Source organism: Trichechus manatus, unplaced genomic scaffold, assembly GCF_000243295.1.
Source record: "Trichechus manatus latirostris isolate Lorelei unplaced genomic scaffold, TriManLat1.0 scaffold00245, whole genome shotgun sequence".
Taxonomy (NCBI): domain Eukaryota; kingdom Metazoa; phylum Chordata; class Mammalia; order Sirenia; family Trichechidae; genus Trichechus; species Trichechus manatus.
This window is the reverse complement of record NW_004444181.1, coordinates 1021032-1036176: the sequence shown is the minus strand read 5'-3', so window position 1 is coordinate 1036176 and position 15145 is coordinate 1021032. Positions and strand designations below refer to the sequence as shown.

The 15145-nt window shown below is 43.5% G+C and overlaps 1 protein-coding gene across 1 annotated transcript in view; it reads right to left on the bottom strand.

Annotated features, from left to right (window-relative positions):
* The window catches only part of VPS26C (VPS26 endosomal protein sorting factor C), a 25321-nt gene extending 13392 nt beyond the window's left edge, over window positions 1-11929 (bottom strand). The window contains exons 1-3 of the mRNA XM_023724425.1: window positions 11921-11929; window positions 10550-10681; window positions 2271-2345 (exon numbers count right to left, since the gene is read on the bottom strand). Of these exons, the coding sequence (XP_023580193.1) occupies window positions 2271-2345; window positions 10550-10681; window positions 11921-11929 (216 nt within the window). The remainder of the gene's footprint in view (window positions 1-2270; window positions 2346-10549; window positions 10682-11920) is intronic.
* Window positions 11930-15145: the final 3216 nt, after the last annotated feature.

The window sequence follows — 15145 nt, the reverse complement described above, 5'->3', positions numbered from 1 at the left end:
TTCATTTCATGTCCTCTTCTGAATCCGGCTTGAATTTCTGGCAGTTTCCTGTCGATGTACTGCTGCAATCATTTTTGAATTATTTTCAGCAAAATATTACTGGTGTATGACATTAATGATATTGTTCAATAATTCCTGCATTCTGACGGAATACCAATTGAGCTGTTATGTTATTGTTATATCAGTGAGGCAGGATTAGGTTATGCCAATGAGAATTAAATTATTTTCATTATGTTAATGAGGCAGGATTAGGTGATTCAAGAGATTAAACAAGCAAGCAAGAGAAGCAGAGATGAGGAAGAGATGCCAAGCCACATGAAGATCAACCAGGCGCAGACGCTCAAAGAGACAAAGACCTTACTCAGAGCCGACAGAGAGAAAGCCTTCCCCTAGAGCCGGCCCTCTGAATTTGAACTGTTAGCCTCCTAAACTATGAGGAAATAAACTTCTGTTTGTTAAAGCCATCCACTTGTGGTATTTCTGTTATAGCAGTATTCGATATCTACGAGAACTTGAGATGTTCAACAAATAGATGCAACGCTGAAAGCGCTCACTCATCTATGCCAAGAAATTTAGAAGACAGGTACCTGGCCAACTGACTGGAAGAGATCCATATTTTTGCCCATTCCAAAGAAGGGTGATCTAACAGAGTATAGAAAATTTTATTAGTTAAGCTAGACTATTGCTTGGTTTTCAGAAGACTTCAGGGAATATTTTTGGTTTAAGGTTTAAAGATTATCTTGGGGCAACAGTTTCAGGGTTCGTCCAGACTCCACTGCTCCAGGAAAGTCTGGAGTCCATGAGAGTTTGAAATTCTGTTCTGCTTTCCCCCACTTCTGATCTGGATTCTTCTAAGAATATCTGATCAAAATGTTCAGTAATGGTACCCAAGGTTCAAATTCCTGAGAGAGAAAATCCTGACTGGCCCACAGGGGGTCATGTGCTCTCCAGAAAATGGAGAAGAGAGAGACGTTAAATGGACTAAATAAAGGAATGGCCCAGCCCCTCCTAAATGTTTCTGAAAGACTCCCTACCATAGACCCCTGCCTCAGTTAGTTGTGCCTCCCAAGGGACGAGGCCAATTATTACCCATCCAATCCTCACTGGTTGTTGTTGGCTGCTACTGAGTTGGTCAACTCATGGTGATCTCATGCACAATGGGATCAGACTGCTGTGCTCCACAGGGTTTTCAATGGCTGGTTTTTTTTTGCGGGGGGGGATGCAGATTGCCAGGCCTTTTTGCTAGTCTCACTGGTACTCACCCTTAAACAGACTCTGATCAATACAGTCCAGAGAGCAAAATGCAGAATTCAAGTAAGCAAGAAAAGTTATGTCCAGAAAGAACTCCAGGAATTCACTGCTTTCTTCAAGACAGATATAATTAAAAAAAAAAAAAAAAAATCTGGGGAAAAGACATGGCAAATGTAAGACCAAGGAGGCCAGAACCTAATTTTGGACTGGGCCAAACTGACTTCTCTGTACACATAACTCTGTTGTACAATTCAGGCAGTCAGCTGTGGCTCTACTGGGGCCCGTCATGAGAAGCCAGACAGCCCCTGGCAGAGCTGGATGCCAGACGCCACTGGCTCTGCTGGGCTTCCATGCCCTTCTATGTCTGCCCCTGCTGGGAGGAATCAACTGCTGGAATCTTTAAAAAGCATTAGACTGACTGTTCTCTGTCGGATGAGAATGCTGGCGGGAGATAATGCAGACTAATTATCAGTAGAGGCTGGCAGGAGACCAGGGGCCAAGCCACCACGGTGAATGACTACATGAAGTTAGGGATGTGGCCACCATAACAGGCTGCGTTGGTGGTGGCGGCTCAGGGAATATGGGTTCTGACCATAATGCAATAAAACGGGGAGAAGACAGCAAATGATAATAAACATGTATCTTCCTGGAGAAACTTAAAAAAGTATTTTTCTAAATAATTATTGAGTTTAAAAGGACATCAATTACTGGGATGGAAAATTTGGCAGTGGATATTGGTAATGGTCATACAACTTGATTAATGTAACTGATGCCACTAAATTGTACATGTGAAAAACGTTAAATTGGCAAATGTTGTGTTATGTATGTTTTTTTATAAAAACAACAACAAAAAGACATCAAAACAGGAAATACAGACTAATTTGGATAGGGACAAATATCAGGAATTTCCTCTTGCTGATGACTCGATACTCAAATAAAGAACAAGTGAGCAATAGTCTGTCAGTAGGCTCCAGTTACTAAGAAAATATCCATGGCATTAGAGTTAAGAAACATGTTACCTCTTTGACATTCTGCAAGGTTTCAGGGGTGATCGTGAAGTCCACAGGACTTGGAGTCAGTTTCCCCTTCTGAGGCTAAAATGTGAAAGAAAACCAAAATCAGTTGGTCGAAGGCAACAGTTTGGTAGGCCACACTCCTCTTTTTCCTTTTAAAAAATGAATGGCAGCAAGAAAGACTCTGGAACCAGAAGGCAGGACATTTGGGTTCCGAACAAAGTTCTGCCAAAAACCAATGTTCTGCCCTTTGCCAAGTTTTCTCATTCCCCTGTGACTCAGTTTCCTCATGTGCAAAATAAGGTGATAGATGTCTTAGTCTCCGAGGCCCCTTTCAGGTCCAGAATTTGAAAATCAGACTCAAGAAACAGCAGTATCATTGGGAAGATATTTATTTTAAACATCTTAGAATAACAGCTAAGACTTGAGTGTCTACGACGTGTCATGGACTCAGTGCAATGACCCTGTAGGGAACTACTACTATCAATAGTCCCACTTTACTGATGAGGAAGACGAGGCACAGAGAGGTTAAACGACTTGCTCAAGTCAAGTACGTGGCAGAGCTGACATTCAAACCCAGGTAGGCTGGTTCCAACACTAGCGCTGTTAGCCACTGAGCTATATACAACTGTCTTCCTGGATGAATTATACCTACAAAACTTTAATCGTAAATGTTACCACAAATAACTAACAATGATCATCCCCAAATTACATAGCTGCAGAATCCATGTATACAGCCAAGCTTCCTTACAGCCTGCCTGACATCTTCTACTCAGGTGCCAGACCCAAAAGGACTATCAGCGCCCACATTTGGCCAGCTGCAGTGGGGAAACGGTGCTCATCAATTTGCCAAGTCTACTCATTTACCAAAAACTTATTTTAAGGAATATCCTTCCTAAATATTCTTTTAATTAATAGGTTCATGAACATATTCCTTAGCAAAGATATTCTTCCTTGAACAACAGGTCGCAGCACAGGTCACAAAGACCATCACAATTACTGAAGGCCAACAAGTGGTAACCTGTCCTGGAGCAGTGGACAAAGGCCTTGAAGTAGCTCAGGCCCTTTGAAAGGGCTCTGCAACCATTCATTAGTGGGTGGGCTGGGGAAGCCTAACCCCTCTGAGCTGCTGCAGGCTCAGCACTGGGCAAGGAACTCAATTTGGGTTCAGCTGGCCTCACCAATTGAAGACTCTTTTTATTAAGGACATAAAAGGGTTTATTTTTTAGAAAATAATCTACATATTTTAAATTCATTTATTTGCTTCAATTTTGAAGACCCTTATGAGTCAGAATCCACTTGACAGCACTGGATTTGGTATTTTTTTTTTTTATTATTTAATGGGGGGAAAAAAAAAAGAAGAGGAGCCTCGGTGGCACAACGCCTAATCACTCGTCTATTAACTGCACGGTTGGCAGTTTGAACCCACTCAGCAGCTACGCAGGAGAAAAGACCTGGCAAACTGCTTCCCAAAAGTTCATGGCTTACAAAACCCTATGGGGCAGTTCTACTCTGTCACATGGGTTGCTATGAGTCAGAATCAACTCGACGGCACCCAACAGCAAGAAAGGAGAAAAGGAAAACATCCGTCTAAATCATGTAACAAAAAAAAGATTTTTGGTCATTTTCTTAAAATTGCAATTTAGATGAAAGTTTACAGAGTAAACTAGCTTCTCATTAAACAATTAATATACATATTGCTTTGCGACATTGGTTGCCAACTCCACGACATGTCAACACTCTCCCCTTCTTGACCTTGGGTTCCCCATCACCAGCTTTCCTGTCCCCTCCTGCCTTCTTGTCCTTGGCCCTGGGCTGGTGTGTCCATTTTGTCTCGTTTTGTTTACAGGCTTGTCTAATCTTTGGCTGAAGGGAGAACCTCAGAAGTGACTTCCTTACTGAACTAAAAGGGTGTCTGGGGGCCATACTCTGGGGGTTTCTCCTGTCTCTGTCAGACCATTGTCTTTTTTTTTTTGTGAGTTAGAATTTTGTTCTACATTTTTCTCCAGCTCTGTCCAGAGCTCTGTAATGCGATCTCAGTCAGAACAGTCAGTGGTAGTAGCTGGGCACCATCCAGTTGTGCTGGACTCAGTCTGGTGGAGGCTGTGATAGTTGTGGTCCATTAGTCCTTTGAACTAATCTTTCCCTTGTGTCTTTGGTTTTCTTCATTCTCCCTTGCTCCAGACGGGGTGGGACCAGTGGAGTAAGATAAGAAAATATTTTTATCATTTTGTATACAAATGTGTGCAATGGATTTTATCATTAAGATGGCAAACACCATGATTACTAAAATTTTAACAAGAAGGAAACTACAAATGTCCTAAGTCCTAAAAAGGTTACAAAACTGTGGCACGTGAATGCCAGCAGTGATTTTGCCAGACTTTTGCCCAAGAGATTTAATTCTTGCATTTTTACTTACTGACTACCAAAAGACTGTTGTTGTTGTTAACTGCTGTGATGGTTAAGATTCTGTGTCAACATGGTTGGGCCACGATTCTCAGTGGTTTGCCAATTACATAATGATTTAGTTTGGCAGTTATATAATGAGGCAGTCATCCTCCACCATGTGACCTGATGTGAACAGTAAATCAGTTGTAAGCGGCGTTTCCTCAGGGGTGTGGCCTGCATCCACTATATATATGGATGTACTGGCAAAGCTTGCTTGCTTGCTCCGGACCCTGCATCCAGCCTGTCATCACCTGACCTCCAGTTCCGGGGACTTGAGCAAGTGGACTGCTGTACTGTCTGTAAATCTTCTGATTGGTCAGCTTCCACAGCCCGCGAGCCAGTGACAAGCTGTCTGACGTTCTGATCTTGGATTTGTCAGCCCCTGCAGCTACGTGGGTCAGGAGAAGCCTCCAGCCTGATGCCTGACCCAGGGACTCGGGACTTTCCTGTCTCTACAACCATATGAGCTATTTTCTTGAGATAAATCTATCTATACACATATACACTTCATTGGTTTTCCTTCTCTAGAGAACCCAGTCTAAGACGTTAGCTAAGGAGAGTGGTTCTAGAAAAAGAAATCGTAAGGATGAGTTTTCTAAATTGGTTCTCAAGTCTGGCTAGTCTTAAAGGTGCTGATGACTCTGCCTCCAGTAGCAAAGAGGGTGTTCTTAATCCATGGTGTGAGGTGGTGATATTAATACACAAAATATCACCACCAACAGATCAAGTAATGGTGACAAACAATGCTCTGGGTGATGACATGTTTCATATTTTTCAACAATTCTGACACAAGGAGAAGTATAGGGAAGCTGAATGTTTGGTTTTACTTTTGCTAGACAAAGTGGTGAAATAAAGAGATGAGCTCAGGGCCTCGGAGTCACAGCTCAAACACTGCATAAAAGACATCAAAGCTGCCACTTGTGCCCTGAAAGAAAGTCTTATTTCTTGTAGTAACAGCTGATATTGTAGAAAACCGAACCCAGAGTTTTATCGTATGAGCAGCTGAAATACAATGCCAACTAAATTCCCAATCTCGAACGCTATCTGAAGTTAAAAGTGAGGGCACTGATTGGGAAGAAACGGGATCTTGAAACTTGGGATAAGGACACATGGGCAGATAATCAGGAAGCTGGAGACACTGAGCCCCTATATTTCACTGAATCACTTCTGCCAACAGAACCAGCCCTCTTACCCTCATCTTTCTCTGCTAAGCCACCTTTCCCAGTAAAACCATTATCTTTTCTCCCTCCATCTGATCAGATTAATACAGTCGTGTCTACAGAGTCTTTGCCTGAGATATTGCTTGGGGTAGGGTCTGGGGTGTTGCCTAGGGCATCGCCTGAGGCAGATGCCTTACAAGATATTGCTGAATGTGCCCAGGACCTACTCCCACCATTCATTTTTGCTTCCAGACCTGTAACTAGACTTAAGTCCTAGCGAGCCCCAAAAAGTGAAGTACGAAATGTGACCTGGAGGAGGTACACAACACTCCAAAAGAACTACCTGGCTTTTCTGATATGAACAAAGAGAAACCTGGGGAATATTATGTGGGAATGGCTATTAAGGGTGTGGGATAACGGTGCAAGGAACATAAAGTTGGATCAGTCTGAGTTTATAGATATGGGCCCAGTAACCACAGATTCTTCATTCAGTGTTTCAGCTCAAAGTCAGGAAGGGATCTAACAGTTTATTTGGTTTCAAGAAATATGGATTATGCAATGGCCTACACTAAATCGAGTATAAGCACTAGACCTACTTCGGTACTGTAGAAGAAGATATCTAAAGGCTTAGCGAAACTGGCATGGTAGAATGGATTTATCAGGTTAGAGCCACAGGCCCACACATGGAGTGCCCACACACCTTTTACCACAACAGCGAGGAACAAAATAGTAAAGGGAGCCCCAGCATCCTTGAAGACTGCTGTGATTGCTATTTTATATAAGCCAGATCTGACTGTGGAAACTGCCCAAACTGAATTAAGACACCTAACTACAAAGGGGCTGATTGAACCTGTGGTGGCAGAGGCCAAGTGGTGGTACTCAGTCAATAAAGACAAGGTAGGCATGGTTACTGTAATGGACAGCAGAGACAAAGCAGTAATCAGAATAGTCTGACTTGTATGGACTTATGACATTGGCTACTTAGTCATGGTGTTCCTAGGAGTGAAATAGATGGGAAATCTAATAAATATTTACTTGATCTGTACAAGCAGAAGAACTTACGTCAAGTGAATGGAAGCCTAACTGGAATTGCCAGAATTGAGAATCATGGTCCCTCAATCAATTTCCGGACTTGAGCAAGTTTACAGACACACAACCCCTTGAATGAAGGGGAGGCTGGGTCCCCTTGAGGAAGGGCCCACTACAGTGCCAAAAAATTTTACTGTTATTCTTTCTCCCAGCCTTCCCCAAAGGGATCTATGGCCTTTTACGAGAGCAACTATTCACTGGGGAAAAGGAAATAACCAGAATTTTCAGGATTACTGGATACTGGCTCTGAACTAATTCCAGAAGACCAAAATGTCATTGTGACCCACCAGTCAGAGTGGGGGCATATGGAGGTCAGGTTATTAATGGAGTCTTAGCTCAAGTTCATCTCATAGCGGGTCCAGTAGGTCCCTGAACCCACCCTGTGGTGATTTTCCCAGTTCCAGAATGCATAATTGAAATAGACATACTCAGCAACAGGCAGAACCCCCACAATGGATTCCTGACAAATGAAGTAAGAGCTATTATGGTAGGAAAAGCCAAGTGGAAGCCTTTAGAACTGTCCCTATCTAGGAAAATAGTGAACCAAAAGCATTACCACATTCCTGGAGGGATTGCAGAGATTACTGCCACCACCAAAGGTTTGAAGGATGCAGGGATGGTGATTCCTACCACATCCCGATCCAACATGCTTATCTGGCCTGTGCAAAAAACAGATGGATCTTGAAGAATGACAGTGGATGATCATAAACTCAACCAAATGTGACTCCAACTGCAGCTGCTGTTCCAGATGTGGTTTTATTGCTTGAGCAAATTAATACATTTCCTGGGACTTGATATGTAGCACTAGTCTTGCCAATGCCTTTTTCTCAATTCTAGTTTCGAAGGGATCACCAGAAGTAGTTTGCCTTCAGCTGGCAAGCCCAGCAACACACCTTCACTGTCCTACCTCAGGGGTGCTCAATGAAGGTAAAGGGAATACGGAATGGGTGGTTGAAGAAGGTAGTTCTAAACACTAGTTATGACCATGTGATCAGTTGCAGAAACAAGGAATGTAACTGTTATGAGTATTTCTTCCTTGTATGTGTGCATTAAATATTTTTGTTTCTTCACTTATAAAATATAAGAAGATGTAAACAGGGCTAGTGTATTTTCAGTTGTATGCATGTTAACAGTATATTAGGCACAAGTATGACTTTGTAATTGTATTTACTTAGAGATTATGTATAGTTTAAGAAGATGTGTACATGTGCCAAGTTAACAAGGGGTGGACGTGATGGTTAAACTTGGGTGTCAACTTGGCTGGGCCATGATTCATAGTGGTTTGATAGTTATGTAATGATGTAATCTGGCAGTTATGTAATATTATAGTCATCCATGATGTGATCTGATGTGATCAGCCAATTAGTTGTAAGGGGAGTTTCCTCAGGGGTGTGGCCTGCATCCAATATATATACGTACGTAATGTCAAAGCTTGCTGCTTTCTTGCTCTGGATCCTGCATCTGGCTCATCATCATCTGACCTCTGGTTCTTGGGACTTGAGCCAGCGGCCTTCTGTACTGCCTGCTGATCTAGGGATTCCTCAGCTTCTGCAGCCTGTGAGCCAGTGGCCTGCCATCTGACTTGCCAGTCTTGGATCTGTCAGACCCTGCAGCTATGTGAGTCCGAAGAAGCCTCCAGCCTGACGCCTGATCCAGAGACTTGGGACTTGCCAGACTCTACAACTGCATGAGCCATTTCCTTGAGATAAATCTCTCTCTCTATATATATGTGTGTGTATACATATGTATGTATACACATATACATGTATACATACATATATATATGCTTCACTCACTGGTTTTGCTTCTCTAGAGAACCCAGCCCAATACAGTTACTGTCAAATGAATTCTGACTCATGGCTACACTGTGTGTATGGAGTAGAACTGCTCCACAGGGTTTTCAATGGCTATGACCTTTTAGAAGCAGATATCCAGGTCTGTCTTTCCAGGCACCTCTAGGTGGGTTTGAACTGCCAACCTTTTGGCTAGCAGTCAAGTGTTCAACTGTTTGCACCACACCAAAAGACACCCATGGACAAAAGGAATGCAGCAATCACAAATTTTCCACAAACATAAACTGCCCTGATGGCTTCTCACTCTGATTTACTGGGGCACGTAGTGAAGACTGTGGGGTGGGAGGGACTCCGGGATGCTGGGCTCTACTCAATGCCAGCAATGCTATTCACTGCAATGAGTAAGCGAGTCAAGAAGAGCTGGTGGTCTTGCTGCTTTCTAGCTCTAAGCAATTTCTTGACATGTCATTCCAGCCCCATGGAAACCATACTTTTGGGATACAGGTCTCCTCTAGCTCCTGGGTCCTTAGGAGTGATGTTCCTAGGCAGCCAGGGCTAATGCCTGCCAGCTGCTCTCAGGCTTACCACTTTTAGGCTGTCCTGATTCCTGGGCTCCTCCAGGAACCCAGTATTTTGCTAAATTCTGTCCATGAACTGGAGTCCCTGAGTGGCGCAAATAGTTAAGGCACTTGACTGCTAACTGAAGGGTTGGTGGTTCGAGTTCACCCAGATGCTCCTTGGAAGAAAGGCCTGGTGATCCATTTCTGAAAAATCAGCCACTGAAAACTCTACGGAGCGCTGTTCTACTCTGACACACATGGGACCACCATGAGTTGGAATTGACTCTATGGTAATTGGTGGTGGTAGTCCTTGAATTACTCAAAATCAAACCAAAGGCAGAATGTACCAGACTGCTGAGTCTAGGTAGCTTTTCGAGGAAGAGAGCTAGGTTACAGCAGGCCCTGGGAAAGAGGGAAGGGTGTGACTGCTACAGAGCATGGAAAGGGGGGATGGAGTGGGAAGGAGGCATGGCTGCCTCTTTGTGGTATAGGACTGAGAGACAACCAAGGGAATCCAATGCCATGGGCATGAGTATCTGTCACCATGTGTCACACTTTGGGCAGGGCCGACAGTCACTGCTACATTCTGCGTGGCCAGGGAGTAAGCTTCATGTGGGCTGTGGAGGACTCTGCCAAGAACTCACTCCACAGTGGTGGAGGGGGAGCCAGTTTCCTACGTTTGTACATGAAAGGAATCTTTAAAAAATTTTGTACTGTAAAGTATTAGCAGAATAAGAAGGTGCTGCAGGCAATCCTCCAAGGCCCTGAGCATCCCGGCACATTCTTGCTGGGTATGCCAAGAATGCAAGGCTCTGATCCATCTTTACTCAGGCCATTTCTCAACTGTATTTGCCAGGAGCAACCTTGATGGATGAGGTGGTGTCTCCCTCTGGGACACAGAGCAGGCTTGCTTCCTGTGTACTGTAAAAGCAGCAGGTTTCCCAAGTCCGGTGTTTCTTGCCTGCGACACAAACCTACTACAGGTGTAGTGCCCATCTGGGCTCATGGCGTCACCTCTGTGGACCCTGGGCCATGGAATGACACACATACTAATGCTCATGCTGCCTGATCTGCATGAGAAACAAAGTCCCTCATGTCTGACTGGGGAGTCTTATGTCTTCTACCAACATCTATGAACAGTAAACAGGCTAACTTACTAGCTTTAAGCAGAGTAAAATCCCAAACTCAACACAAGATTTCTATTATTAAGCCCCAGAGCCCCAAGCAAAGCTTACGGCAGAGTGAACGATGAATTCACAGGTCTTGGTCAAGTCCTTGGCCAACAAAGACCGCCTCATGTCACAGCGCAGTGTGTACTGGAAGAAAAGTCGGAAAAGAAAATGCCACTTCAGTACATTTGCTTTCATCTTAGAATTATATCAAAAACACAAGTGATTCAATATATTTTAGGAAAGCTTTGTCCAACTAATGCACTATATAAAATAAATACGAGTAATTTTTGTTGTTGTTAGCTGCACTGAGTTGGCCTCCAACCCATAGTGACCCCATGCACAACGGGATCAGACCGTTGTGATCTACAGGATTTTCACTGGTTGATTTTCAGAAGTAGATCACTGGGACTTTCTTCCTAGTCTTAGTCTGAAAGCTTCACTGACACCTGTTCAGCATCATAGCAACACACAAGCCTCCACTGATGGGCTGTGGCTGCGCGTGAGGTGCCCTAGCCAGGATTGAACCCAGGTCTCCCGCATGGAAGGCAAGAATTCTGCCACTGAACCACCACTGCCCTCTTATATAAATAAAAGGAGCTAATGCTCAAGATAAAGCCATTTCTACCAGAAAAACAAAAACAGAACAATTTAATGTTACTCTTCAGCCTATTCCAACAAGCATCTTCTGGTTGGATCCACTGGAAAATAGGTTCATCATCTTACCTATAATATAGGGAAAAATCAGACTGGTAGAACAGAAAGAGCAGTGCACTTAGAGGGAGAAGCTAATTATTTGTCTCACTGTGTGACCCAGACAAATACCAGAACTTTTCTGAGCTTCAGTTTTCTCCTCTGTAAAATGGGTATGTTAACACCTACTTGCAGTGAGAATCAAATGAGATAACGTGCGATTAACACTCAGTACAGGGCCTGACACACAGCCATCAGGTCCACTCTGACTCATGGCAACCTCATGAGTGTTAGAGTAGAAGTGTGTTCCATAGGGTTTTTAATGGCAGATTTTTTGGAAGTAGATAGCTAGGACTTTCTTCCGAGGCACCTGAGTGGACTGAACCTCCAACCTTTCGGTAGCAGGGACAACACACGTGCTGATGCTTGTGATGCCTGCTGTGCCTGAGAAACGAAGCCCCTCGTTTCTGACCCGGGAGTCTCATGTCTTCTACCAACATCTACAAACAGTAACAAGCTAACTTAGCCTGTAAATTGAGTAAAATCCCAGTCCCGACAGAAGAGTCCTACAATTAGTTGTTTGTACTACCCAGGGACAGTAAAACAGTAGCTATCTTGCAGTAAGGGCTAGAAACTTCCGGAATAGCATGTAGCACTTTGTAGACCAACAGAGGCAAGTTGCTTTTCATTCCTTCATTTACTTGCTTACCAAGCACCCGCCCTTGCGTACAAAGCAGTACGTACCAGAGCCATGTTGAAAGTCACAACCGTGTCCTCAAGGAGCTTACAGTTTACTGAAGAGTATTTACCTTTTTGTAACACAGTAATAATGTTAAAACACCCAGAACTCTAGGGGATCTTAAAAATACTTCCTTGTATTTTAATCTTAAGGAGGAACAAAGAAGGTAGTCTTTTTAAAATTTTTATTTTGGGCAACTTTAAATGTACAAAAGTAAAGAAAAGAGTATAATAGAGCCCCACATATCCATCGACTAACTTCCACAACTGTCAACTCCTGGCCAATCTTATTTTACCTCTACTTCCTCTCAGCCTCCCCTCTCTGCTAACACACAGGTATATCCTGTGTGCAAAGGAAAGTGGGAAGGAAAGAAACGTAGCATCACACTTGCCTTTAATATACCCTAATTCAACTTCTCTGTCACTCTCATATTGTTTTGCTCAAGTCCCCGAGTGAGAGCCCTACCTATTGAGCTTAAAGCTTGGCTTTGAATTGGGAGTGTTCTTCATATCCCTGAACTGAGAGGCTGTTTAGATAATTATCCTGTAACAAAGTTCTATAGCATCATCACTGCCTTAATGCTAGTCGTAAAAAAAAAATCACATACCCATGTTTAATAAAGTTAGTTATTGTTTTCATCATCCAGGAAAAACTTTAGAATTACATAAAAAAAATAATTTTCATAAATGGGACTACGTGCGTAGTTAAATCAAGAAGCTACATTCTTATGAACAACCTATCCACATTAAACAAGAAGTTTCTATATCTACATCTACTGGGAAGACGAAAACATTTTTGTAAAAGAATTGCCCGTCTGCAAGGATCGAACTACCGATCTCTATGCACATCAATATCTATAGATATCTATAGATACATATATATGTACTTTCCAACAAGATTTCAATCTGGTCTTGCAAGCAGACCAGGTCAATGAAGGCTGGTACTACAGGCACCATCTTTCCCCTGCACATCCCCACGCTGTCTTCCACAGCCCTGTAGCGCACTCTGATTCTTTTCCCAGTGGAACTTCCTCTTCCTGGTTTTCCAGTCTCAGGAGTGTAGGTGGGGCTGACCCCTCCCCGCTGAGGTCCACAGCGGGCAGTGAGCAGGGACTGCTGCTGGGACTACGGAAAGACTCCTCTTCCTGCCAGGGTTGCCCACCCCTGAGACTGCAGAAGCCAGCACGGCCATCACAAGAGGCGAGCCTGCCTGAGGCCAAAGCCTCCTGGTGGGGACAGCATGGCAGTCTGCCCTGCAATCCAACCTGGCCCAGATGTTTTCCTGGAATTGCTAGTCCTGTGATCCAATATCCTTTTTTTGGCTTAGGTCAGTTTCAGTTGGATTTCCATAATTTGAAAACGAAAGGGTGTGAATAACAGGAATCAACTTTTTGGTCCGTAAATATGTGTTAAGCGTGAAAACAATAACTAGCAATATAACTTGGTCAATAAGTATTATCAATGCATAAATATTAATATAATTTGGTCACTAAATATTGGCTAAGTATGAAAGTTGGTAATATAAGGCTGTTGGTGATAGTGGGGAGGGGAGAAAAGTGGAGAAAAAGAAAAACACTGATGTTCTAGGAATTGTTTGTTTACATACGCTATCTCAATTAATTCTCACAGCATTAGCTGTCATGGATTAAACTGTGTCCCCCAAAAATATCTGTTAACTTGGCTGGGTCATGCTTCCCAGTACTGTATGACTGTGTATACCATTTTGTAATCTGATGTGATTTCCTTATGTGTTGTAAACTCTATCACTGTGATGTAATAAGATGGATTAGCGGCAGTTATACTGATGAGGTCAACAAGATTGGATAGTGTCGTAAGCCAATCTCTTTTGAGATATAAAAGAGAGAAGCGAGCGGAAACACACGGGAACCTCATATCACCAAGAAAGCAGTGCAGGGAGCAGAGCACGTCCTTTGGACCTGAGGTTCCTGTGCTGAGATGCTCCCAGACAAAGGGAAGACTGATGACAAGGACCTTCCTCCAGAGCTGACAGAGAGAGAAAGCCTTCTCCTGGAGCTGACGCCCTGAATTTGGACTTGTAGCCTACTAGACTGTGAGAGAATAAATTTCTCTTTGTTAAAGACATCCACTTGCGGTATTTCTGTTACAACAGCACTAGATGACTAAGACATTAGTATAGAATGTTATAGTAAAAGGTTTTTTGGATTGAATTGTGTTCCCCAGACAGGTATGTTGAACTCCGAAACCCAGTACCTGTGAAAGAAACCTTGTTTGGAAAACAGGGTTTTTCTTTTTCTATCAGTTGGGTCAAATGAGCTCCCATCAGAGCAGGGTGGATCTTAGCCTCACAGCAGGAGAGACGCTATGTGACCATGGAGGCAGATGGTTCTATGGGCACCAAAGAACGCCAAGGGCTGCTGGGAGCCACCAGGAGCTGGGCGAGAGGCATGGAACAGCTCCTCCCTCAGAGCCCACAGAAGGAATCAACACGGCTGACATCCTGATTTGGGCAGTTATCTCCAGAACTGGGAGACAATGAAGTCCTGTTCTTATAAGCCACCTACTTTGTGATACTTTGTTACAGCAGCCGTAGGAGACTAAGACATGCAGGTTGTTAGGCTAATAATAAGGATAGTCATCGTTAGTTCATCTATTCAACCATTCAGCAACTATCCACTACACACAGTCTATGTGCCAGGCACCCTGCTCAGCACATTCTCATTCTCTCATTTAATCCCCGAGAAGGAGAGGCAGGGGAAGCTGATTAGGGCCACAGAGGTGGGATATGAACTTCCATCTGCCTGTTGCCAAAACTCATTCTCTGAATCCTTATGCTACACTGAGGCAGAGTGCTAATTCAAGCCCAGACTTGTCTGCTGCAAACCTCCTTCCTTCCCTGAGTACTGAGGAGTGATCCAGGTGATGTGAGCTACAGGGGGTCAGAATGGCAGACTGGAACAGGGCATGGAAAGGGAGGTAGGAGATCTGATCTCATTTGACCGCTGATAAACACAACAGCCACAGGAATGAAGAAAGTCTCTGACATGTGTCAACAGACTTACAGCAGATTCCTAAAAAGAATATTCGCAACTGTGAAAGGGTAATACACAAGTTCACAGACATGTTGGTACTGCTGTGTTCTGCAGGGCCACAGAGTAAAACAAATTTGCCTACAATTTAAATAATTTTTAAAAGAAAAAGTAGCTGCACAAAAGACAATTAAAAAACCCTGAGAGATTCTCTTACACAGTA